A 26,818-nucleotide genomic window follows, 5' to 3' on the forward strand; every position below is an offset into this window, starting at 1 on the left:
ATTATCAAATAGAAACAATGTAGCATCAATAACATACATTTACATATTATACCTCTCATACCCTTTTATCAGAATCATTTTTTAAAGAAAATATTAAGTTGCCCTTGAAAAAGAAGACAGGGCATTCTAACAATCAGTTTCAATACTAAAAGAGAGCACCCAAAATGTTGTTTACTTTACATTCAGTAAAAAATGAAAAATTAAAAAAAAAAAAAAAATGAAAAATTCAGTTTTACGTAAGCCCAATATTAGGACTAATTACTAAGATTTAGATATGGCATAGGCAAAACATTCAGATGATGGGATGTCAGGTGGGCTGAATAAATGGTGGCAGGAGACAGTTCTTTGTGCTAGACCCAAGAATGTAGTACTGCCATTAACATAAGCAGAAATTTACAATATGATTTCAAAATAAATCTTGGAATCTCTTTCCGAGCATAGTTTACATTGGGTATAACTAACTGAGTGGTGGATTTGAACAGATATTCAGATTACAGTATTCTTCCAAATTATTAATTACCATTCCAAGGGGGAAGGAAGGAAAAAAGGAAGGACAAAGAAAGGAAGAAAGGATTGCTTTACTCTTATTAGGACAGCCTTAGTATCTTCTGGAACAAAGATCATTGAAAGTAACTGCTGTACAATTTGAACATGACTTTTCATATTTTATTTGCTACCTTAAGCACGTCTTCTTTTTGCTGGGGTTTCTTTTTCTCAGATTCATCCAAAAGTGTATCAGCCTGAATGATCCACTTTGTGATGTGGTCCACATTCTGGTTAAAAGTTTCCATGTGTTTCTGATATTCCTTAATTGTACAGAGATATACCATGACATTATTGGTTAGATTATATACTTAAAGAATTTTACTTATGTTCTAAAATTTTAAAAAGACAATAACAGTTTCATTCAGATTAGTTTTCAGTGGTATTTTCATATAGAATATTGCACAAATATAAAGAAAATATATTAAAATATTGTTATAGATATTGAATTAAGAGCCAGCATATATGTGGAATTGAGAAATTTTCAAACATAAAATTATTATTTTTTTTTCAAGGTAGCAAGAAAAGGACTTTACCAAGAAACTAACATTTACACTTTTTGACAGAACTGAAATACACTGAATTACAGAGCAAATTCACTAAAATAACAAAGAAAATTCTGTCCATATAAAGGCTCTATTTTTTACCCCCAAAAAAGTGTTTCAATTCTGATACTCACACCACACAACTGGTTAAGAAAATAAAGCACAGTGTTTAGCAAACAGAAAATTATTATTGGTCACTTATGTATCTTTTTCTTGTGACTGAGAAAGTTGTAAAATCTTCTAGCTTTCTCTCTTACCAACAAAAGATTTAACCACTCTTCCGCTCGGGAGGTGACAGCTATCCAGTTGCTATTCAGAAGACTGAGTTTATCTTCCACCAGTGTCTCCTTCTTGCCCAGAACTGTTTTCAAGGCCTCTCCTACCTCTGTGATACTCTTCAGGTGCACCTTCTGTTTCTCAATCTCTTTCTGAGTAGCCTGTGAAAAGGATAGCATTGACCTTCAAGTAATACATTGTAGCTTTAAGATGTAATGCTTATGAAATGGCTTTCTGTATGGTTACTAAGATTTTATGAGGTTTTAAACCTATAACTATGTATTTATGAATCATGAAAACCATACCATACACACTGCAGTTTCATTATTGGGTAACTATCAACATATATATATATATATATACACACACACATATATACAGACACATACACATAAGCATAATTCATGTCTTATTTTTCATTACACATTTAATAAACATCTTGTTCGCCTCAATATACTTATATCTACTTAATTTGTATATGTAGTGGATAAAGGCAGACATTTGAAAACGCATCCACAAATAAGAAACTGCCTTTAGAAAATTCTGCAGTATAGTGATACTATATTTGCTGCAGGGACTTTTAGCCTTCTAGTGCCATGGATCTTTTTGGCATCTGTTGAAACTTAAGAAACCTTTCTCATAATAATGTTTTTAAAGGCACAAAATATCCAGGATTTTAAATGAAAACAATTATACTGAAATACAATATGCAAAACATTTTAAAAATACATGTGATGTAGCAATATGTTTATTTATTAACAGGTTAATTAACAAGATCTAGCAGCAGGTCTTTAGGAAAATTTAAATGTAGTGATGAGCATAACTGTTATTTTTAAGTATATAAATCACATGGAACATGTCATAAAATTATCTGTCATTTCTATTATTGACAAAGTTATGGGCACTTCTATTATTGGGGTTTGTTACTCACATCTATAATTGAAAAAAAAAACATGCTTACTTTTGGTTTTAGGTGAATAAATATAAGGATGTATTTTTCCCCCAATTCCTTCACAGACCTTAATTATATCCATATACCCTAGACTAAAATCTTCTACAAGAACATTCTTTCCTAAGAATTGATTTATAAAACATGAAAACAATCACATTTAACATAAAAAATATATGGAGCATTGATGGAAAAAGTGATCCAAGTAAAAATGTTTACTACCTGCCCAGCATAAAGCCCCTTTCCTGGTACATGGCATGGCTGACAATATGGCCACTCTGCACTCCACTGCCTTTGTGCTTGGTTCTTCCCTCGCCAGCCTAGTTAGCCAGCTGTTGGACATCCACAGAGAGCTGAGCCAAAGCCCAACAGACACTTTCTCCTTTCTCAATAAGGTTAACAGATACAGAGACTATGACTGGCACTCGAGCTCAAAAGCTATTTGCGAGTAGAGCTGATGTCTTAATCACAGAAAGCCAAAGCAAAACAAAATCATTGATAAACAGCAATAACAAGGAAGTAGAGGATCCCACCTACAAATAATCAATTAATTAACATACAAGGAGCAACCCCATGAGGCCAGCCTATATCTAATTTCTTAAGAAATAAATTAGAGTATGAGAGTAAGAAATTAGCTGTAGGCTGGCTTCACAAAGTTGCTCTCAACTTGTCTATTCTATCTTTATAATATCCCTAAGTAGTCCTGTGGCTGTCTTTCTGCTACACCATGAGGTCCTGGTCCACTCGAAATCCCTTCATGTACTTTTTGTTTTGTTTTTGCCTTTAGCATCAAATAAACAGGGAAAATAAATGAGGTAACAATGTATCAAAATTTTTATGTAAGACAGAATTACTGTTTTGTCAACTCTAAAGTATTGTTTTGTGTTGTATTTTTTTCAGTATAAAAATATCTGAAATTAAGGTACTTAATGCCAAATGAACTCGATGGCTATCATGCATGAGGTTCTTCATATGTAGGTGTTATGTGTTGCACATGGGTGAGTTTAGCAATTCATAAAAGCAATTTCTTCACTTATCAATCTTAAGTGTTGACTGAGCTCCCATCATACAGCAGTTACTACTGTAGCATAATCATATATAATTCTACTCAACATATTTCGGGAGATTAGAAGTATCTCATTTGGGTAGACACAGCCCCTTTAGAGCTTGACTTCAGAGTGCACATAGACTCGATTTTACCCCTTTCAATACTTTGTCTTCACCCTTTTGTAGTATACAACCTTTACAACCATAGATGTTAGCCATTGCTATTAGGTACTGTGGTTAAAATGGTAGAGAAGTCCCTGTCCATTGAAAACTTGTATCCAGTATGAGTTTGTCAAAGAGATGGACATGTATGCAAATGATAATTCTCTACTTACTATATTCCAGTCTAGTGGCATGTCACTGCAGTCGATTTATTCACAAAGGTAACACTTCACGAAGTTGAAGTTTAATTTATATTTGGATCACTAATTATCTCTTTAAATGTCTTCATAAAGATGATGCTATATTTTAGCATCAATGTAAAAATTTACTGTGTACATAGATCTTTGTTTCTTACATGTCAACCAAGGCAATTAAAGGCAATGAAATTTTCCAAAACTCAGAAGAGATAAGAGCTTTGAACTTAGGCGATAATGTTGCACATAGTTCCTGGTTCACAAAAACTACTATGCATCAACATCTGGCCAAAATCCTCCAGCTTACTTAAATAATGTCCAGTGATATTCAGTTGATGGGATCAATAAAATAGGAAATGCAGATTAATTCCTAGTGTTTTCTTAAGTTCAACAAAATTGTATATTAAAACTGAAAGATGTTCAAGTTATCACCATCATGAACTTGTATTTGAAAAACGCAGTGATATTATGGTGGTTTATAACTGCTAATGGTCAAAAGTGATTCATAGGAAAATTTACACTCTGTAAAAAAAAAGAGACTTAGGGTTAAACCTTTATGTATGTTATTCAACAATAAATGAGTATTCAATTATTTTTATAAGTGCTATTTTTGGTTAGGAAAAATATTGTGTTAATTTAGTGAGTTTCAAATTTTCCCCCTCAAATGTGTTTTTAATCAAAGATATGACTTAAATAAGACTTAGCTTTTAAATACTATGCTGATCTTGCTTTCTGAAGATCTCACTTAAATATTAATTGACCAGGCCAGGCACAGTGGCTCACGCCTGTAATCCCAATACTTTGGGAGGCCATGGCAGGTGGATCACTTGAGGTTGGGAGTTCAAGACCAACCTGACCAACATGGTGAAATCGCATCTCTACTAAAAATACAAAATTAGCCAGGCGTGGTGGCTCATGCCTGTAATCCCAGCTACTTGGGAGGCTAAGGCAGGAGAATTGCTTGAACCTGAGAGGCAGAGGTTGTGGTGAGCTGAGATCGTGCCATTGTACTCTAGCCTGAGCAATAAGAGCAAAACTCCATCTCAAAATACATAAATATATAAATAAAATAAAAGTAGTAATTGACCAATGTATACTAGGTGCCTAATATCCAATCTGTACTGTGCTATTCCTTGCCAGAAATGGGGAAAGAAGTAATCTTTGCAACCCTTACTCTAATTGTACCTACAGTGTAGCTGCAGAAGAAAGCTTAAATGCAATAAAACAATTTGATATCATACTAGAATACAATCACATTTTTTTTTAAACAGATGAGCCATGGCTGGAATAAGCATGAATGACTTCAAGGGAGAGATGATATTTGAAGGTGGAGTGTGCTATAAAGCATGGAATGGTTTGAATTGACTAAAGACAAAGTAGAAATCAATGAGAAGGTATGAAAGTTGGAATAAAAGGCTACCATAGAGGAATAGGGAATCCTTATTGTCAACCAAAAGAATACATTTGACGACGTTGTTGCAGAACCATTTTCTTTTGCTATAACCAAAGAAAATGTTATATTTTTCCCATAACAGAAGAATGTCTGCATCTTCAGACGTTTGGAGGAACAGAGCTACTGCCTTGGCTGTTCTATTTATATCTGTACTCATTCCTCTCAAAGGGAGCTACTTATTTATTAGGTTGGTGAGATGGGGAGAAACAGCTGAACATATATGGCATTTCCTCCTTTTCAAAAGCAGCCAATTCTCAGCACACATGTCTTCTTCTGCCTTGTGAGGTAAGAGGTAGAAAGACTTCCAGAAGATCTACTCTTCTGAAGGAACAAGTTCAAATTCAGTGACTAAATTCACTAAATTATAGCTCAGACACTTCAGGTTTCTCAATCATATTGTCATGTGATAGCTGCTAGGATTGATTTTAAGGCTGGAGAAAAAGCAAGATTGTGTAAACTCAGTTTTAATTTGACCTATGAAATGACCATAAGTCTACCTTCAGGAAATTCAAGAGTAGTTAAATGCAAACTACATACTTGGCATTAAGGGTTTTTGGGATAGAGGAGAAAAGGTCTGACATGAGTAAAATACAATTAAAATATAAATTGCCACAATGTCTAACATGTTTTTATTTTCCATAGGTTTAATTTGTAACATTAGAAAGCTCCAGAAAAATAGTTCAAATATTAAGGACTAACTTTGACGATTTCAAACAAATTTACTATCTACTTCTTAGCCATAATAATTTTTAAATGCTACTCTAATTTCCTTATTACAAAAGAATGAGTAGAATATGTTAATTTATTCCAGTGAAGTCATGCCCCATGTTGATAGGAACGGTGAATAATATATTCTGATTAATTTCCAATATCTACAAGTTTAATAGATTGTAGAAATTTAAGTTCAGAATTCAGCTATTTTAGCTTATTTCACTGGTACAATAGCAAGATGAGAAAATCTCTATTGGTCTCTGCTGATCATACCATCAGCATGTGATCATACCATCAGCATTTTTAATTATTTTAAGGTAGAACTGTTAAAATTATTGAAACGATTATCTGTTCCCATAGAAACACCTTACATATATTTTCCTTCAAGGGCAAAGAAATACAGCTCACTTAAGCTCCATTCTCTCCTCTACCCATTTCATATTCTCACAAGTTTTCTAATAACTTCTACAAATTCTCTTGGAATTTCTCAGGGACTTATATTCCTAAGATAACTTCTCTGTCTGATCTCCTATTATTTACACCTCCTCCTTTTAAACAAATTTTGTTCTCTTAAGAGTCTCCTGTTCTATAAAGCCTGTCTTCAATCAGCACCACATTTATTTAACTATGTACCTTAACACCATTTCCTTATAGATTCCTCCCTTTACCAGGACTCAATTAAATTCGAATTTATTTTTAGATATTCCTTTCTCTTATGCATGTTCCCTCTAATATGAATAAAAGGCTAACTAAAGCATCCATAAAAGGCATCTTGAGAGGTCCCCCTACCGAAGAGAATTCTGTACTTAGTTAGTATGTGCAAATATTATACCATTTCTGATTATAGGGAACAGGAGAGAGTTCTTTCACCTTTTAGCTACATAACATACTCATGAAAAGCAAAGGAACACATGGCCATATTACTGCAATTCTAAGATGTGCATTTCTCACATTTTAAGGATTCTGAAATTGAGATGAAACATACAGTTTAGGTTTACCTTAAAAGTGGTAGTGTTTTTTTTTTTTAATTCTCAGCAGCTATAATCATATCAATGGTGAATCATACAATCTAACATGTCTTAAACATGAGGAAATATGATGCTAATTGCTTTCTCAGCCCCCAACATTACTTTATCATGGCTAGAGATTTAGGACATATTTTAATATTAGGCTAATGTGACAGAATAATATAATGATAAATTCAAAAAGAACATAAAACATTAAATATGGATTCTATAGCAATGTGTATTGACTTTTTAATAATAATGTATTGTTTATTAAAGAAGAATTTCATGAAAGCAGAATGAACAGAAATTACAGCTATAACTATAATGACAGTGAATAGTGACTCCAAAGGCATTTAACAGATGTTCTATTTTCTAAGTAACAGCTGCTTGATGCATTCATTGCACCAAGTTAATGATCTGCTAGTGTTATTTCACGTCACAGATAAATTACTGTGCTCACTTAAAAAAAGATATGTAATTTTTCATAGGAATGATTGTATAACAGACTTTAGAAGTAAGTAATAGTTCTTATGTTTTTATAGCTAAGAGGAGTGTTGAGGTTAGACAGTTATCCAGATAACCTAGGACCAGAAACCAGATCTCCTTAAACTGTGAAAGCTGATTGTTTAAAAAAACATACATGACATGGTTGACTGAGCTGAATGTAGGTCTATTGAATTTTGAGCAGGAAAAAACTTAGATGAATCATTCTATTTAGGAAAGACCAATTCTGCAAACTATTGGCCTATCAAAAGCATCCTTGCAGTCTACCCATCTGACAAAGGGCTGATATCCAGAATTCACAAAGAATTAAAACAGATTTACAGGAAAAAAACAAGCCCATTCAAAAATGGGCAAAGGATATGAACAGACACTTTACAAAAGAAGACACACAAGAGGCCAACAAACATATGAAAAAATGCTCATCATCACTGGTCTTTAGAGAGATGCAAATCAAAACCACACTGAGATACCATCTCACACCAGTTAGAATGGCGATCATTAAAAAATCTGGAGACAACAGATGCTGGAGAGGATGTGGAGAAATAGGAACTATTTTACACTGTTGGTGGGAGTGTAAATTAGTTCAACCATTGTGGAAGACAGTGATTCCTCAAGGGCCTAGAAATAGAAATTCCATTTGACCCAGCAATCCCATTACTGGGTATATATCCAAAGGACTATAAATCGTTCTACTATAAGGACACATGCACACGAATGTTCATTGCAGCACTGTTTACAATAGCAAAGACCGGGAATCAACCCAAATGCCCATTGATAATAGACTGGATTGGAAAAATGTGGCACATATACACCATGGAATATTATGCAGCAATCAGAAATGATGAGTTTGTGTCGTTTGTAGGGACATGGATGAATCTGGAGAACATCATTCTCAGCAAACTGACACAAGAACAGAAAATGAAATACCACATATTCTCACTCATAGGTGGGTGATGAAAAATGAGAACATATGGACACAGGGAAGGGAGTGCCAAACACTGGGGTCTATTGGGGGGAAGAGGGGAGGGACAGTGTGGGGGAGCTGGGGAGGGATAGCCTGGGGAGAAATGCCAAATGTGGGGGAAGGGGAGGAAGGCAGCAAAACACACTGCCATGTGTGTACCTATGCAAATGTCTTGCACGTTCTGCACATGTACCCCAAAACCTAAAATGCAATTAAACAAAAAGGCATCCTAGAGATGCCAAACCTCTGATATTCATTCAAGAAGAATACATGGCAAAAGTCTAGGGTCAAACAGGGAATGGCTTCTATATTAGCTTTTCTCTAGTTCAGGAGTTTGAATATTGTCTGTGAATAGCCACACAGTAGTAGTTGTTCTAGGCTTTGTGAACCATGTAGTCTCTGTCACAGTTACTCAACTCTGCTGTTTTAGTCCAAAAGCAGCCAGAAAAAAATAAGCAAATAGAAGTTGATACACCTCAATAAAGTCTTATTTATACACTGATATTTGCCTTTTTAATAATTTTATGTGTCATGAAGTATACAGTTCTTATTTGAATTTTTCCAACCATTTACATAAAAACAAGTCTTAGCCCATGGCCTGCAAAAAAGAAGGTGGCTGAATGGATTAGGCCTACCAATTATAGTTTACCCATCTCTGCTCTAATTTATCTGATTCTCATCAGTTTATCTTCCTCTTGGTGACAGAGTGTCTTAGGCATTCTCCTCTATAGGAAAACTCAATAAATTGGCTAGAATTGATATGCCTCCTACTAGGTCAGCTCTTTTAATGGTTCCCATGGTAACATTAATCCTCATATTTAAGAGCTAGGACCCACAAGACTTTGAAATTCTTAGGAGATTGAATGACTTACAAATTTAATCCTGGTCACCCTATGAAAGCAATTAACATCTGTGATTTTCTGACTTTTTAACAAAAGCCATTCTGACTGATGTGAGATGGTATCTTATTTAGGGTATGATTGGCATCTTTCTGATGATTACTACTATTGAAGATTTTTTCATATGCTTGTTGGCAACTTGTATATCTTCTTTTGAGGAGTGTCTGTTCATGTTCTTTGTCCAGTTTTTAATGGGTTTCTTTTTAATGTATTGTTGATAGGTTTAAGGTCCTTATAGATTCTGGATACTAATCCTTTATCAGATGCAGTTTGCAAACATTTTCCCCCATTCTGGAGGTTATCTGCTTCATGCATTATTTATTTTTCTGTATAGAAGCTGTAATTTAATTAAGCCCCTTTTGTCAATTTTTGTTTTTGTTGAATTTGCTGTTGAGGTCCTAGTCATAAATTCTTTGCCTAAGCCAGTGTCCAGAATAAGTTTTCTTAGGTTTCTTCTTTTTTTTTTTTTGTATCTGTAATAATTTTATTCTTTTCATTGATCTCGGATGCAATGGCAGGATTTTTAGTAGTTTGATGGCTTACATTTAAGACTTTAATTCATGTTGAGTTAACTTTTGTATATGGTGAGAGGTAGGAGTCCAGCTTCATTCTTCTGCACATGGGTAGCCAGCTACCCCAGCACCATTTAATGAGTCATTTGTCCTTTCCCTGTTACTTTTTTTTGCCAACTTGGTTAAAAATCAGTTGGTTGTAGCTGTGCAGCTTTATTTCTGAGTTCTCTATTTCACTGATCTATGTGTCTATATTTATAATAGTATTATGCTGCTTGGGTTACTACAACTTTGTATTATAGTTTGAAGTGAGGCAATGTGATGCCTTCAACTTTGTTATTTTGGCTTAGGATTGCTTTGGCTACTCTGGCTCTCTTTTGGTTCCATATGAATTTTAGAATTGTTGCACAATATACCCATGTAACAAACCTGCATATGTAACACCCAAATCTAAAGTAATTTTTAAAAAAAGTAATTAAGAGACAGAGAAAGGGATATGGAGCTTTTTGCACCCTTTCTTGTTTACAAAAAGGGAAATAAGATCATTTTCAGAAGACCTTCAGTTCTGATGTTACCTCACCCAATGACTTACAGATCTGTCCTTTCTAATAACGATTCCCTCTGAATAGAGGTGTTCTTAAGGATAGTAAACTGCACTGCTGCAACACAAATTGACCATTCACAGGCTAGCTTTTAGCTCCACTTTGATGACAATTCTCAATTCTCAGTTTGCACTATTTATTCCCTTGACTCTATTTTCACAAGGGAATCACTGATAAAATTCTGTAAGTCATGCTTCAATGTAGATAATAAGGTCAACAAACCCACAGAAGCATCCTCTTAAAAAACTGGGAAGACAATGATCCTTATTCATCTCAGTGAATAAGGAACCTGCTAGGTTCCTGTCTTGTTGCTCAATCAGCATGAGAATCTTTTGCCAAATGAGCAGAGGCCATATTCATTTGAAATCAATAATTTCCATCAAGTAGGTGTTTCTTACTTACTAAGATTGATCTTACAGAACCTGGCTGGTGGGGTTACCAAAAGGAAAAATCCCAAGCATTTTGCTTTTCTGTATGTTTTACTTTCTTATGTTCTTATACATTATTTTAGACACAAAGGAAGTATACCAAATGTAATCATTACTTCTATATACATAACTAATCTTAAAGAATGACGTATTACAAATATCATTTAAATGTCCTATTCACATCCCAGCCAATTCCTTTGTCTTTCTTCACAGAGATAGCTCTTGTTCTATATTCAGTTTATATTAATTCCTACACGACTTTCTGCTTTTCCTATATATTATATATAACTAAATAATGTATATTTTTACATATTTCAACCTTTGTGTAAATGGTATCACACTGCAGCATTTAAGGTGTTTCCAATTTGACTATATTTCTCAAGAAGCTTAATTTTTTATAATATCCCTTTCATGGTTTTAGGCAACCTTCCCCTTCCTTTTTAAAGGGGACTGCATTAGAAAACAAATGGCAAATTTCCCCCTAAGCCTATGCCACATTTGTAAAGAACCAGCAATCCCATTACTGGGTATACAACCAAAGGATTATAAATCATTCTATTATAAAGGCACACACACATGTATGCTTACTGTGACACTGTTTACAATAGCAAAGACCTGGAACCAACCCAAGTGCCCATCAATGATAGACTGGATAAAGAAAATGTGGCACATATACACCATGGAATACTATGCAGACATAAAAAAGGACGAGTTCATGTCCTTTGCAGGGACATGGATGAAGCTGGAAAGCATCATTCTCAGCAAACTAACACAACAGCAGAAAACCAGACACCGCATGTTCTCACTCATAAGTGGGTATTGAACAATGAGAATACACGGACACATGGAGGGGAACATCATACACCAGGGCCTGTTGGAGGGTCGGGGGAGAGGAGGGATAGCAGGGGATGGGAGAATTGGGGAGGGATAATATTAGGAGAAATATCTAATATAGATGACAGGGGGATGGATGCAGCAAAGCACCATGGCCTGTGTATACCTACGTAACAAACCTGGGGCAGGAGAATTGCTTGAACCTGGGAGGCAGAGGTTGCAATGAGCTGATGTTGTGCCACTGCACTACAGCCTGGGTGAGAAGAACTAGACTCTGTTACGAAAAGAAAGAGAGAGAGAAGAAAGAAAGGAGAAGAAAAGAGAAAAGAAAAGAGAGAGAAACAGAGAGAGAGAAAGGAAAAGAAAAGAAAAAGAAAGAGAGAAGGAAAGGAAAGAAGGAAAGCAGGCAAGAACACAGGCAGACAGAGAGGCGGGCGGGTAGGTGGGCAGGCAGGCAGTCAGGCAAGGAAGAAACTGTTCCTTTCAGTGTCTATCTGGTTTCCCTACAAGCTGGAATAATTCATCTCAATGCTAGTAGCTCCTCTCTGAAGGTACATGGGACTGACTTAAGTATTGCTCACACTATGATGGTTGTCTCATTTGATTAATTCTGTTATTTTATGGTAGGCCTAAATGATAGTTGTGTTGGTGGTTCTGGAATACTTCTTTCACATGGACTATGGCTGTATAGACAGGTGATAAAATATTATTAAATTAATTTAATAACACAATCTAGCAGAAAACAGGGAAACAGCAAGAATGCCTGGATGCTTTGGTGGCCACCAATATAGTTTACATTATAGACAATGCATCATCTGGGACCTGCCCAAACCATTGGAAGGAGGTGAAATGTGAAAATGATTATAGAGAAACCAGGAGTTTTTTTCCTCATAAAAACTCAAGTGTTAGATCCTTGTGGAAGGGTTTGATTTAATATGACAGGAATTTTGATAAACAGCATTCATGATATAAATGCAATAAGCCAGACCGTGGAAGACTAGATTCATTCTGATTTAATGTTAGATTTATTTTTCTCAGCTTCACAACATAAGAAAAACTGAATTAAACTTTAAATACCCTTATGCTTTTCTAATTTAGGATAGGAAATTTCCTCAATTATGTAAAGTGGCTAGTTAAAAACCGAAACCCTAAAACTTTTACATCACACGAGGACTTTATGAAATCTATATTGCTATAGATTAGAAAAATCTGTATTGTTTTTAAGATGACTTCTGATTCTCCAACTGGAAAAAGACTTCCAAATCCTTTGCTAATTTTGATCTTATAAAGTGATTTATAGTTTTCTCCATCATATGAAAACTAATACATTTAGACTTAGTCTTATCATTATTGACCACTAGATTAATTTTCACCACACTCAATACTTGATACTTCCTGCCCCTATAAAACGTTCTCACTCCACCTTTTGAATGTCATCAAGTAAGAGAGTACTATTAAGCTTTATTTCCAATAGCTTTTATAGCTAAAATAATAGACCAACTGTATTTTCAAATAAATCTATTCACTTAGAGATTGATGTAGATTCCTGAAGAAGTCAACATATTTTGAGTTCTTCATGGTACATTTTCTTTCTTCAATTATACTTGGCACGAAAAGGCTCAATAGCCAATTTCTCCGTGACATGACTGGTTCAAACACAAAACTCTAAGTTTGCAAAAATTTTGGCTACTGAAGCCTTCTGGTACTATGACATAAACATGAAGTCTTGCTTTCAAATTAGCTATAGGGCCAAGTATACAAATGTATTATCAGTTAGAAACAATCTGGATTCTTTCCAGAAGAAAGATACAGAAAAGGTTTTTTCTGTATTCAGAGTAAATAACCCTCAAATCCTGATGCCAAACTCTACTCAAAAGCTCAGTTGTAGGAAAACATATTCACAGAAAGTTACACGATGTGATTATTATGTATTACATTCCTGTACCAAAATATCTCATGTAATTCATAAATATATACACCTACTATGTATTCATACAAAATTAAAAATTAATAAAATGGAGAACCTAAAAATCTGAAAACAATTACTAGAGTACTTTAGACTTCTGCTCCAACATTTTTTCCTCTCACAGAATTGCTTTTCCTGAATGGCCCTTTAGCACTAAATTTTCCTTTTGAATGGAGCCATGCTGGTAGAAAAACAATGACAACATAAACATTTTTATCATTTGTTATAAAAATATTAATCAGCACGTTATCTCCTTTATGACCCTCCCATTTATTTTCTTCTGGCACTAAATTCTAGCAAAAAGGTAACAGACTACTAGTAAAGTTAGAATTATTTTAATCAGGGACTCCAGGTTTGGATCCCCTTCCACAAACACTCCCTTCGTGGAAGCTGTTTTTCTCTATCCTGGTTTTTTCCTGTGGAGTACCCTTACACACTCTGTCTTGGAAGCCTGTCTTCCCCTCCTAAACTCCATCTCTCTCTCCATTCTCTTCCACTCAGTGTGGAAGCTGCTTTCCTCTCCTGGATTCCATCTTTCTAGATTCTCTCACTCAGTGTGAGAGTTAGCTGTTTCTCTCTCCCTCTCCTTTTTCTGTCTTTAAATAAATCACTTTCTACAAAAAAAAATTTTTAATCATTATTTTAATAATTTGGACACTTTGAGTCTCATAAATATGTTTACTTCTTGGTTTTGTCTGTTAGAAAGCTTGGTGCCAGTTTGTGGCTTTGTGGTTTCCTGTCCGTTCCACCACCTATGGGACATAGTGGATATATTTCTGTGCACATTTTAAAAATTATTTATCTACTATAATTTTCCTTTTACTAATTTTCCAATGTATTTATGCTTGTCAAGTTGGGCCATATGTATCTCTTTAACTGGAATTTAATATATAGTAAATATAATTAAGATACTTTAAGATAAAATTGATAATGTTTAATTATAGTTAATATACTTGAAATTATGCTTTGTCTGAATAAACTAAAGGCCAATCACTTCATGCGTAATTGACATTTTATGTATTTGAATATTTGAACCTAGGTGTTCAAATATTTTCATATGAAAATAAATATAATGTTCTAGGCTCAATGGAACCAAGAGAAATTCAGCAGAAATAAATTAGAATGTCCAAAAATTTTAAATAATATAAAAAAGAAACTGACTCTAGTTATTCAAGTTTTCTGTAGTCACATCCCAAATACTTAGAATGATTAGCAACTATATTTTATGTATTCTATTTAAATGAATTTAATTTAGTTTTTAAAATTTTGCCATTTATCAGCAGATCTGCTATTTGAAACAGCGGATGAAACTTATGGCTTGAATCAAGCTCTTTACTTACTAAGAAACCATGAGTAATGAGAATGTACTCAGTAGTCATGGGGTTTCACACAGGAGTTTGAATTTTCTGTTAAATTATTACAATGATTTTCATAAATATGACTGATTTAAATCTGCAGGCGTATCTTTTTCTTATAATATGATTGTTATTTTTAAAGAAATGAGCACCTTCCAAACAAATTGGTAAAAAAAGAAAGTTATATAATTTAGATGCAAATGAATATACTCTTTAACAAGTAAGAGATTTTAGAGTATGTCATTAACAGCTTAGTGTTTCAAAAGATCTAGATAGAGTGATAAATTATCTTTATTCTATAAAGAAGGAAAATAAATTCCAGTTTTCTAAGCTTTTTTTCCTACTAGATCTCAAATGAGCTTTGCTTTTTGATTTTATGAAAAATACTTTCCAGGCAGATTCAATAAGCAGACGATTCTCTAGACTATTCAAGTTTTCTATATGACAAGGATAACCTACAAACCTTTGCAAAGTTCATTATCTTATAATATTTGAATGACTTCATGGTGAGGCTAATGCAAAAATACCTCAAGTAATGTGCTTGAATGATAAGAAAAAAATAAGGCTAATGTGCGTTTTAACCTATATATATTATATCCTTCTTACTATAGTAATCTCATATCATATGTGATCCTGAATGGATAACTATAATTCATTATCTTATCTAACATTAAATTTATTTGGAATGAGGAGAAAAATAATTTAATTCACTACTATATATTTGAAAATATTTTATGTAACAAAATACATTACTACTTGTTCTCTGAATCTATATAAAGACAGTTTTCATTTTGAGTCTCATTCATATGATTGTAAGTTTTTACATAATATACTGAAAATTTCCCAACTTTGAATAATCTGGGCAGCCACACTGAATTAAAAATAAAGCAAGAATTTATTATACATCTACTTAATTCGGTAACTTTAAAACATCAAGTGGGTGTAAATGGTCTAAGACTGGCAAATTTTGAGGTAAAAACAAGTTATCAAAATCAGCTATTTTCTTTATACCAACACACAAGTAATCTGGTAATGAGCAAATTATAAAAAAATATTAAGCTATGAGTGCCTTGAATTAAATTCTAGGCAGCAATAAATGTCTGACTGGGCATGAGAGAAAGGGCAAGAATTTAACAGCTAAGGACTACAGGAGTCCCTGTATCATTTGGCAATGGAAATGATAGCCCCTGCATAGACACCTTGAGATTCTTTCTGAAATGTGACTTTGGGAATATGCTGATCTTGCAAGTCCTGTCCAGCCCAATTGTCTTCAGTCTCTGTGTCCTTGCCCTTTTCATAGCTGTGGGATTCACCTGGACAGTACGGTCTTAGGCAAGTCAGTAGAACACAGGATCTAGACCAATTTTCAGTCTAATGACCTACGTATTTTTAAAGGTCTTATTCATAAATTTCTGAACTCTAAGGAAGCTTTGGAAAGACTCTTGCTAAAGCTTACCATTGGTTTTATCATGGTTCTGAAAAGCATAGTTAAGCTAAGGCTTAATTTTTAAGAAAGGGAAAATAAAACAAGATGATATTAATATTTTTCATGCTACATGTTAATACTTCCCTACAAAATCTTAATACTATGTGTTTTCACATATGTTCAAAATAACCTTCAGCTATATAGGGTTTACCTTTCCCCAGGCAACTTCAGAATTCAAATTACTAGGCATTCCTTCAACTGCTGATCTCTTTGTCAATTCCGTATCTGTAGCTGCCAGCCATTCTGTCAAAACATTCATTTCCTTTCGCATCTTACGGGACAATTTCAAGCATTTCTCCAACTGTTGTTTTCTTTCTGTTACCTGAAAAGAATGATAATAAAATGCAATTTAGTTTACTCTTTAATTCAAATTCAGTTATAACCACTTATTTGGAACTTTTATATTTCTGTTATTTAAAATAACTATTTTCTTACATGTTTTAAAATAGTATTTTATAAAAATCATATATTCTGAATATTATGAGTGAATAAAAATTGCCTAGGGCAGAAGAGATCATTTGTCCAAAAGATAGTGTCTTGTATGTTGCCATGGTGGAGAAGAAAGCACTAAGAATTTCTCTCTAATATAAGATAATTTTTGGCCAAAGTTTATGATAAATAAAATAAGTTAAACTGAAGATAAGACTAATTTCTCACTGACAACTTACTCATTTGTCAAAAATGTGGCAAGAAACTTTATAATCCTCTATATACAAATGAGGCTTGCTCATGTTGGTAAGGAATCAAAATGAAGATAGAATATTAATTATTTCAAAAAGTAAAAGTATTTGTGTAATACCTAGGTTTATCAATTTTGTCCTCATTACATCTTTAAAGTGTCTTACATCTGCTAAAAAATAATACAGTGTATAAGTCACTTCCTCCTTAAATAAAATTTTGCCATCCATTAAGAACAAAGAAAATGAATGCAAAGACAATATTCATTCCCATTAATAGAAAAATCATGACTTGATCCCGTGCTCCTGTTCTCAGCATTTGAAACCAAGACTCTCAAAAGCAAGTTATCCATATTCTTAATTAAGAAATAAACAAATTTATAATATAATGATTTATAATCCTTTGGGTATATACCCAGTAATGGGATTGCTGTGTCAAATGGTATTTCTATTTCTAGATCCTTGCACATACGTTTATTGCAGCATTGTTCACAATCGCAAAGACTTGGAACCAACCTAAATGCCCATCAAGGATAGACTAGATAAAGAAAAGGTGACACATATACACCATGGAATACTATACAGCCACAGAAAAGGATGATTTCATGTCCTTTGCAGGGACATGGATGAAACTGAAAACCATCATTCTCAGCAAACTGACACAAGAACAGAAAACCCGATACCGCATGTTCTCACTCATAAGTGGGTGTTGAACAATAAGAACACAGAGACACAGGGAGGGGAACATTACATACTGGGGCATGGGGGGGTGGGGGGCTAGGGGAGGAATAGCTAGGGGTGGGGGATTGGTGAGGGATAGCATTAGGAGAAATACCTAATGTAGATGACGGGGCAATGGATGGAGAAAACCACCACCATGGCATGTGTATACCTATGTAATGAACCTACACGATCCGAACATGTACCCCAGAACTTAAAGTATAATAAATTTAAAACAATAACAAAAATAAAAATAAAAAAAGAAGTGAACAGATTTGTATTTCTCTACCACCTTGTCAGATGTGCCTATATTTTCTTAAGATTTTCAGTTGGTTGGTTTAATAAAAAGCCCAGGACCTCTTCCTAAATGCAGTCAAAGGATCAACAAAAGCCAGATAAATTAAAGTTTCTTAAAGGCAAATTTTCTTGCCTCCCACATCTTTAGATTACTCCCCTAAACCCCTCAAAGCTCCTTGAACAAAGAAAAGTCTTGCTAAGTATGATTTATATATTGAATAAAGGAATGAATGATGACCTACAAATCATTAACTACAAGTTAGAAAATATAACTGGTAGAATTTACACAAAGAGTTTAAACTCTTACAAGTTTCTCCTGTTTTGTTATGTGTTTTCACTATATATATTTTTAAAAACCCTTTTCTGTCATGAAGACTGGGAATCTGAACAGTAGATTTAAATATCTGACCCTGCAGAAACAGCATGATGGAATGCAAGCATGTTAGGTTCTGCAATACCTACTGGACTCTCAACTTGAGTATGATTTTTGGCAGAACACCTCATTATTCTCTGTTAACACATCTATCAAATGAGATTATACTTATTAATCGAATATAGGAATATTCTGAGGGTAAAATCAGACAACAGTTTGAGAGAGCTAGACATATTTTAACACCTCAATCTATTCCTTCATTCTCATTACTTCCATTTAGGGATGGTTCAGTAAAACACTGCCTGAATGTACACAGCAAAAGCTTTATTTACATTTATTTTACTAACTTACAGATAAATAAAACATGGATAAAACTTGGCTTTTGTTGCTAAGAGATCTGAAAGGTAGAGTCCAGATTAATTTCAACTGGAATGGAATTGGTTAAAACAATACCATCACCAACACCACAAGTATATATTTGTGTATCATTCCTTAGGCATAATAGTTACCACTAACTGATGTGTGTGTGTGTATGTGTGTGCATGTGCATACAACCAAAATAGGAATCCAGTTATAATCAAGAAAAACACCAAAGATGAAAATATGTATAAAGCACCTAAAATGCTACAATCAAAATGAGTCTTCTGGAATCTTGATAACAATTCCAATTCCAAATAACAAATTTCATTAGTTTCTTTAGAATAGGTATGTATACATTTAGAAAACACTTAGTTGCTGACGCTACAAATTCATATTTTAAGAAATTTTCCCTTCTATTTTTTTCCTAAATAAAAGCATCTGCTCTTTTGACTGCAAGAATTTTATTTGTGTTGTTGGGATGGGTTGAGGTTGAGGGATAATACACCTTATGGTGTGTTTCCATGCATAGTTATTTTTTTTTCCTATGCACTATTTGTAGAAAAATGATTCCGGATTCAGTATTTCAAAGAAATTCTATCTTACCAGGGCTAATGCATTATTAATTTTTATTTATTTCACTTTGTTTATTTCCAGCTAAATATATTTTTAAAAAACAGGAGACACTGCCATCTGAAGGACAATTCAGTTTTGTACTGTGTGTGTTTGCAGGGAAGGGATACATTTAACAGAATGTCACCTGCAGTAAAATGTTTTAGTAGTCATTGTTTCATGAAGTTAAAAATGTATTTAGGGAATATTAGTATTGCTATTTATGTATATTTCCATAAAAATCAGATCATAGAGAAATAAAGAGGTTATAGGCATTATTACATCAATGATGCTAGGTTTAACATCTCTTAAGAAATTAATTACATTTTCTCTCCTCATTCATCATTATTTAAGGATACAGTGAAAAGGTAAGCCAAGAAGAAGAAAGCTCTCCTCAGGAATCAACCAGACCGGCACCTTGATCTTGCACTCCCAGGCTCCAAAACTTGGAGAAATAAATTTGTGTTGTTTAAGCCACCAAGTCAATTTAATTTGTTATGGCAGCCAGAGCTGATTACTCCAAAAATGTAACATACTGAGTTGAGGCGAAGACAACCATGTAAATTTCCAAAGATCATAGAAAGAGAAGGGTTTCTTATGTAAAAAGAATAATGTAATAAAATTCCCTTTGCTGCCTTTGCTTTTATTAGACAAAGCCTCTGTTGCTGAAAATATTTTGAGAGCCAAAATCAGACAATATTTTTATTCTCAGCCAAAGAATACATGACTTAGAGCATTTTTTGTAAGAAGACATTTATACATAATCCCTCAATCATAAATGTTTCTAAATCAATATTTACTTCAAAAATAAACTTTTGGTCTATGTTTTGTATTCTATAAGACTATTAAATACGATTTCTTCATACTTCTTTTATTTTGCTTTAAGGATATTACTATGTACCAAATAGAACAAACACAAGCTCTCAAATATGAATATTATGGAATAAATAGGGTTTTACATCATTATGATAATCATTCATTACTGAATAATAATCAGCTCAGGGCACTATTATTTGTCTAATGTCACTTTTATTGTTTTAAATTCTAATTGATTTAGTTTGTTATTTTATGTTAAATTTACTCTTGCAATGATTTTGTTAAAATTCCTATGACAGCTGGGCGTGGTGGCTCACGCCTGTAATTCCAGTACTTTGGGAGGCTGAGGTGGGCGGATCACAAGGTCAAGAGATCAAGACCATCCTGGCCAAAATGGTGAAACCCTGTCTCTACTAAAATACAAAAAATTAGCCATGCATGATGGCACACAGCAGTAGTCCCAGCTACTTGGGAGGCTGAGGCAGGGGAATTGCTTGAACCCAGAAGGCAGAGATTGCAGTGACCTGAGATCATGCCACTGCACTCTAGCCTAGCAACAGAGCAACACTCTGTCTCAAAGAAAAAAAAATCCTATGACAAATACAAGGTCCACACACATACAGAAATACTGTATTATTTTAAACAGAAAACTGAGAAATTCCTCTCTACCAAAATATATATTTCTTAATTTAAAAAATACTCCATCAATACATGATTTTAGTATAAAGTCACACAGGTCAAATTATAAAATGAAAATTTATTATTTAAAACTTTAATATAAATTTATATTATTTTAAATTTATAATTATAAAGAGAATATGTCTCCAAAATTGAAGAAGCTGTAGCATTAGGATTAATATTATAGAGTATTCAATCTCTAATTGATTTGAGACTAGAGATTATTCAGTCCTTCAGAATTGATGTTAAATATGAAATAATTGGCACCTGTGAAAACTAATAAGCACTGGAACGAGATATCTAGTGCAGCTACAACTTTTCACTCTGTGGTGATCTTTAAAGCAATGATAAATTTCTCTAGAGGATATAAAGGTATTTCACTCCAAAGGTGCCTTGGTAGACTAACCAAATAAGAAGTTGCAATATATTTTATTTCAAGATTATCATAATGCTTTCCTATCAATTGGGTATCAGTGCTCCTTATTTTGTAACAAATTAAGAGACTCCTTTGTCATAGGATGTCAAAAAACTTGTTCAAAGCATTCCACATATAAATTAGAGGGTTTTTAAAATATAAAAACAAGACTGTCAACTAATAAAAATGGTTATTTCTAGATTTCAATTTAAATCTAAAATGTACTTTCTATGATAAGGAATGTACAACTAATATCTTCAATATATAAGCTTCAATCGACTTTCAGGATGAGATACTAGAAATCTGCTTCTCTTTAGCTATTTCTCAAATATGGACATTTAGATTTACGTCTAGATGAAGTGAAAATTTTATCAGTGATGTTGCTCTATTCACCAAAGTTGAGAACCTGACTTGTAAAAATAGAACTTTTTATTGTCCATGAAATTCTGCTCTTTCAGTCAGACTGAAATTAAAATGTTGGAAGTCCATTTTTAGAAAGGAAAAGATATCCCATATTAACGGAATGGAATAAACATTATTGTTAAAATGTCTGTACTACTCAAAGCTATTTACACACTCAATGCAATCCCTATTAAAATTCCAGTGACATTTTTGGCAGAAGTGGAAGAAATAATCCTAAATTTCGTTTTGAACCACAAAAGACCCTGAAGGGCCAAAGCAATCTGAAGCCTAAAGAAAAAAGCTGGACGTATCAAAATTACCTGATCTAAAAATATTCTATAATGCTCTAGTAATTAAAAGAGCAGGATAGTAGTATAAAAACAGACATATAGGCCAAAGGAACAAAATATCCCAAAAATAAGTCCACACATTTATGATCAACTTATTGACAAAAGTTTCAAGAATGCAGAATGGGAAAACGACATTCTCTTCAAAAATGGTTCTGAGAATTGGATAACCAAATGCAGGAGAATGAAATTGGACACTTATTTCACACCATATAAAAAAATCAATTCCAAGTGGACTAAATACTTAAAACCTGAACCTATAAAATGATTTGAAGGAAACAGGAAAAAGCTTTGTGACACTGTTCTAAGCAAACTTTTTTGGATCTGACTCCCAAAGCACAGGCAACAGGAGCAAAACTAGATAACTGTGATTGCATCAAACTAAAATCCTTCTGCTCAGCATAGGAAACAATCAACGAAGTGAAGAGTTTACTATCATAATTTTAAACCATGAAAACTCTAAATCTATATAGAATATGTAAGTTGAGGGAAGTGAGAAAACTATCCTAGACATCCCACAGTTTTAGAAAAAGAAGATGGAGTGATGTAGGTATCTTTAATTAACAGTAAGATGGAGTTGGTCATGAGACTCTGATCAGGGCAATGATACAAAAATAATTATAGAGTCATAGGTCTTAATCAGCTATCCATGGTATCTTATTAGTCAAGTGTGGTGGATTTTGCTAGTCTTGGCCATATTGGGAAATAATTACTGTGTAATGTGCCAAATTTTTTTATAACTAATGTGGAATATGTTAACTACATTAGACCTAACTATAAATAGATACAGTATTTTATAATATTTACTTGTCTTCAAGTCATCACAAGTAAATTTATCTAATGAAAATAAGAAACGTCTAGAACAAAGAAACCCTTTTAGAACTATCTGATGGACCAGTGAAAGCTTCCTTGAGTGTTATATATTTTTCAATCTAAATGAGCAGAACCTCATCAATTATTGTTTCTTAACAAGTGTTGCACATACAAATATGTGTATATGTTTGTATGTGTGTGTGTGTGTGTGTGTGTGCATGTGTAGAGAGAGAGAAAGAGAGACAGAGGTGTTTAAGAATTTCTGAGACTCTAATCATACATAATTTACTGCCCCTTGCTTTACAATTTATAAGGAAAGTGGAAAGAAGTATTTGTGGTTTCTGCATGTACACACCTTTGCTCCCAGCTCATTATAATGCAATTTCAAAGCTGTTACTCTTTCATCAAGTTCTTTGGGATTTTCCGTCTGCTTTTTCTGTACAATCTGACGTCCAGTCTTTATCACCATTTCCACTTCAGACTTCACTTCACTCAGACTCTTATACAAGTTCTAAATTTAAACATAAAATAAAACATAAGCAGTAGAGTTAAATTACTTCATAATATTATTAACAGAAAGAAATAGAGATCCCCTCAATTGCTATTTTATGTTTACAATTTTAATACAGTAGCATTTTGCAGCAGTGGCCAATATCTGGCTTTTGCATTTTCTGTCCATTTAATATATTTTAATTGTCTACACACATGCAGATATGTGTAATCTGCAGCTATTATTACACTAAGGGTTAATCATATATATGTGTGTGTCATGTGTTATATATATATATATATATATATATATATATGTTTAATACATATATCAATATATATTTGTTTAGTTAGTTCTTCAATCCAAGATTATAAATGTCAATTCTGAATGTTACATGATTTCTATTTTAAATGATGTTATATAATTCTAACCACAAATTTGGATAAATTAATTCACTCATTCATCAGGTATTTACTGAAGGGTTACTATGTACTAGATAGTATTTGAATCACTGGGAAGTCAGTGGTGGCCAAAACACACACATTCACTGTTTTTCTCACGGTACTTACATATTAGCAGGGTAAAACATCTAAATGACTAGATCATAATTTTAATATATATTGTATTATATATAAGAAATTGAGGTCATTTTCAACATTAATTACACAAATTTATTTTCTTAATAGTGCTGATGAAAAACATAGACATAAAATTATTTAAAATTTACATATACATCACAACTATAAAGCACACACATACTGTCTCACAAAAATAGATTGCTATATAAAAGCCTTATAAGACAGTGTCATAACTTTGGAAGACAGCTATGTCCACAATTATACCATCAACACCACTCCAACACCACTTGGTGTCTTAATTTTGCTTTGAGGTTATTTTCCTAGAAATGCATGTGTTTATATGTATGTGTTCATGTATTAAAATATATACCTGTTGTGTATATATGTACACATGTATATAGTAGTAGTTTACATTAGGTGTCTCTGCTTTAATTTGCTTAGTTGTAAATCTGAACAATGAGTACATATTTTAGTATTACCAAATAATAAACTTGCTAGTAGGTTTTTATGGAATTTGAACAAAAATTGGGTTTCTCTTTTCAGTTTAAAAGTAATACCTAAAACAAAACAGCTTGTAAAGTCTGAGAAATTATCTGATTCATTAATGTTACGTGCATAGTATATTTCCATAATAATCCTCCCTTTGATGACTGTTATTTACATTTCTTTATTACCAATAATTGTGACTTCTGTCTAAGCTTTCCAGATGATTTTTTAACTTCATTTTACTTTTGTCTTAGAAGATACAAAAATATCTCTGTATTTGGTAACATGGAAATTAATTATTATATTGGAAATCAAATATGTTAGTTTGGAATTAGAGATTTTTCTAAATTATTTAATCTCTGAACTTTAAAAAAATCTAAATGCTTTATTTTTATGATGAAAGTTCACTCAAGGTACTGTTAGCCATTAATATCATTTCATTCAATAGGCAAATAAAATATTCATAAACAAAGAGGAGTAATATTATTCATCTTTGTGTTCATGTCAGTAAGACTTTTATAAACAGACAAACATTTCTTGAAGACAAGACTATGATTATGGCATATACCACAAAGTACTTAAGTAATGAAAAAACTAAACAGTATAAGGATATTCTTATGAAAGAACTGCTTGAATCGGTTCTGACATTTAAACTAGAATGAGAAACCAATTGAGCAAGTGCCTTAAGCAGTTTTCCTTTGTATTGACGTGGTGCACAATCACAGCTGGACACAGGTGAGATTGTTTTCAGCTCATATTTACTGATAGACACATTTTATGCAGTAACATTAGAGACCTGTTTCTAGAAAAGACAAAGAGCTCTCACTTTGCAAATACTAGTCATGAATAGTGTAATTGGGTCATTTATACTTTTTTTTTTTTTTGCAAAATTTAAGATGGGATGTGTTCCCATATATTCCTCTCCTTCCTTATCTAATATCACTTCTATTCAAAAGTTTCTTTTGGGGGGCAAGAATAATTAAACAAATTATATCACCAAAATGCAGCTTGAGCTGTGAAGCTATATTATTGAATAAGAATACCTTATATTTTTCACAACAAAATACATGTATTTATTTTCAGATATTTGTTAAAAAGAAAAAATTTTCTCATTCATAATAGGACGGCAATATATCTGAAGGAATCTGTTTTTCATCTATATTATGGAATAGATGTAGAAACAATACTCAAAAGGCCAAGTACTAAATAGACTAGTTTTTCCTTTAACGTTAATAACATTCTGTGTTTTCATTTTATGTGACTTTCTACTCTAATAGTCGCTAGTACATGTAGTTATAATAACACTTACTCTAGTAGATACAATTGTACCTCAGCTTTTTGTTTTCAGAGGAATCATCTTACTTGGTGACTTTCCAATAATAGCAACATAGGACACCACTCAATAATATAAAGTTTAAATCAGATGTGTGCTATGGGCCATTTGTACTTTCAGTATCTTTGAATTCTGTGTTGTCTTGTGGCATTTCAGTGTATATCCACTACTGATGTTTAAAGGAAAGTATTAAGGTTTAGATGAAGAGTACCTGAATAGGAAACTTGCTTTGTCATTCACCAGCTGTTTGTCTTTAAATTATCTTAGGCAATCTGTAGCCTTAAGAATCAAAGATGACCTGTAAGTCATTTAGCTTACTTGGTATTCATTTTTTTCTGGAGTTGTTAGGATTATTGCAACTACCGTTGTTGTTACTATTTTTGGATTAATATACTTCCTTTCTAGATTTCCATTTAAAAATATATTCAAAGAATCATAAAAATTAAACACAAGCAACATCCTCTTATATTCTCCACAGTTGGTAGCATAATTATAAATTCCAAAAGACACAGAGAGTAGGCATTAAGTGGCTTAATACATGTGTCAATTTTTTATCTCAATTTTAAAAGTATATAGTATAATTATTATGGTTATATCTGAAAACAATTTTCTCTTACAAAAGAGCACGACCAGATACTTCTTAATAGGGTAAGTCAAGGGGTACCTGCATTTTTGTCACCAAAAATACATACCACACAATGATTTAACTGTGACTGTACTACTTCCTGTTCCACACTCTTTGTTTCCAATGCAGGCAAGTGTGTCTTCACTTCATCTAAAATCATCTTACTTTCTTGTAGACGCTGCTCAAAATTGGCTGGTTTCTGGAATAATCGAAACTTCATGGAGACATCTTGTAATTTTTTCTGTAAGGATAATGTAAAAAGGCACTGATTTAAGTTTGCCTTTTAAACAATAACTGGTCATATTTGTATTAATAGATTTGCCCTTATTTCTGAAGCTATACAGAAATAAAAATTAAAAAAA

The 26,818-nt window shown here is 33.0% G+C and overlaps 1 protein-coding gene across 17 annotated transcripts in view; it reads right to left on the reverse strand.

Moving 5' to 3' along the window:
* The window catches only part of DMD (dystrophin), a 2,312,475-nt gene that overhangs the window by 1,284,074 nt on the left and 1,001,583 nt on the right, over positions 1 to 26,818 (reverse strand). For all 17 annotated transcript variants that reach the window (XM_054251383.2, XM_035288503.3, XM_054251382.2 and 14 more), the window contains 5 exons: positions 26,524 to 26,697; positions 23,300 to 23,455; positions 16,589 to 16,759; positions 1,346 to 1,525; positions 678 to 806 (listed from right to left, as the gene is read on the reverse strand). In XM_054251383.2, the coding sequence (XP_054107358.2) occupies positions 678 to 806; positions 1,346 to 1,525; positions 16,589 to 16,759; positions 23,300 to 23,455; positions 26,524 to 26,697 (810 nt within the window). The remainder of the gene's footprint in view (positions 1 to 677; positions 807 to 1,345; positions 1,526 to 16,588; positions 16,760 to 23,299; positions 23,456 to 26,523; positions 26,698 to 26,818) is intronic.

The sequence above is a fragment of the Callithrix jacchus genome, chromosome X (genome assembly GCF_049354715.1).
Source record: "Callithrix jacchus isolate 240 chromosome X, calJac240_pri, whole genome shotgun sequence".
Lineage (NCBI taxonomy): Eukaryota > Metazoa > Chordata > Mammalia > Primates > Cebidae > Callithrix > Callithrix jacchus.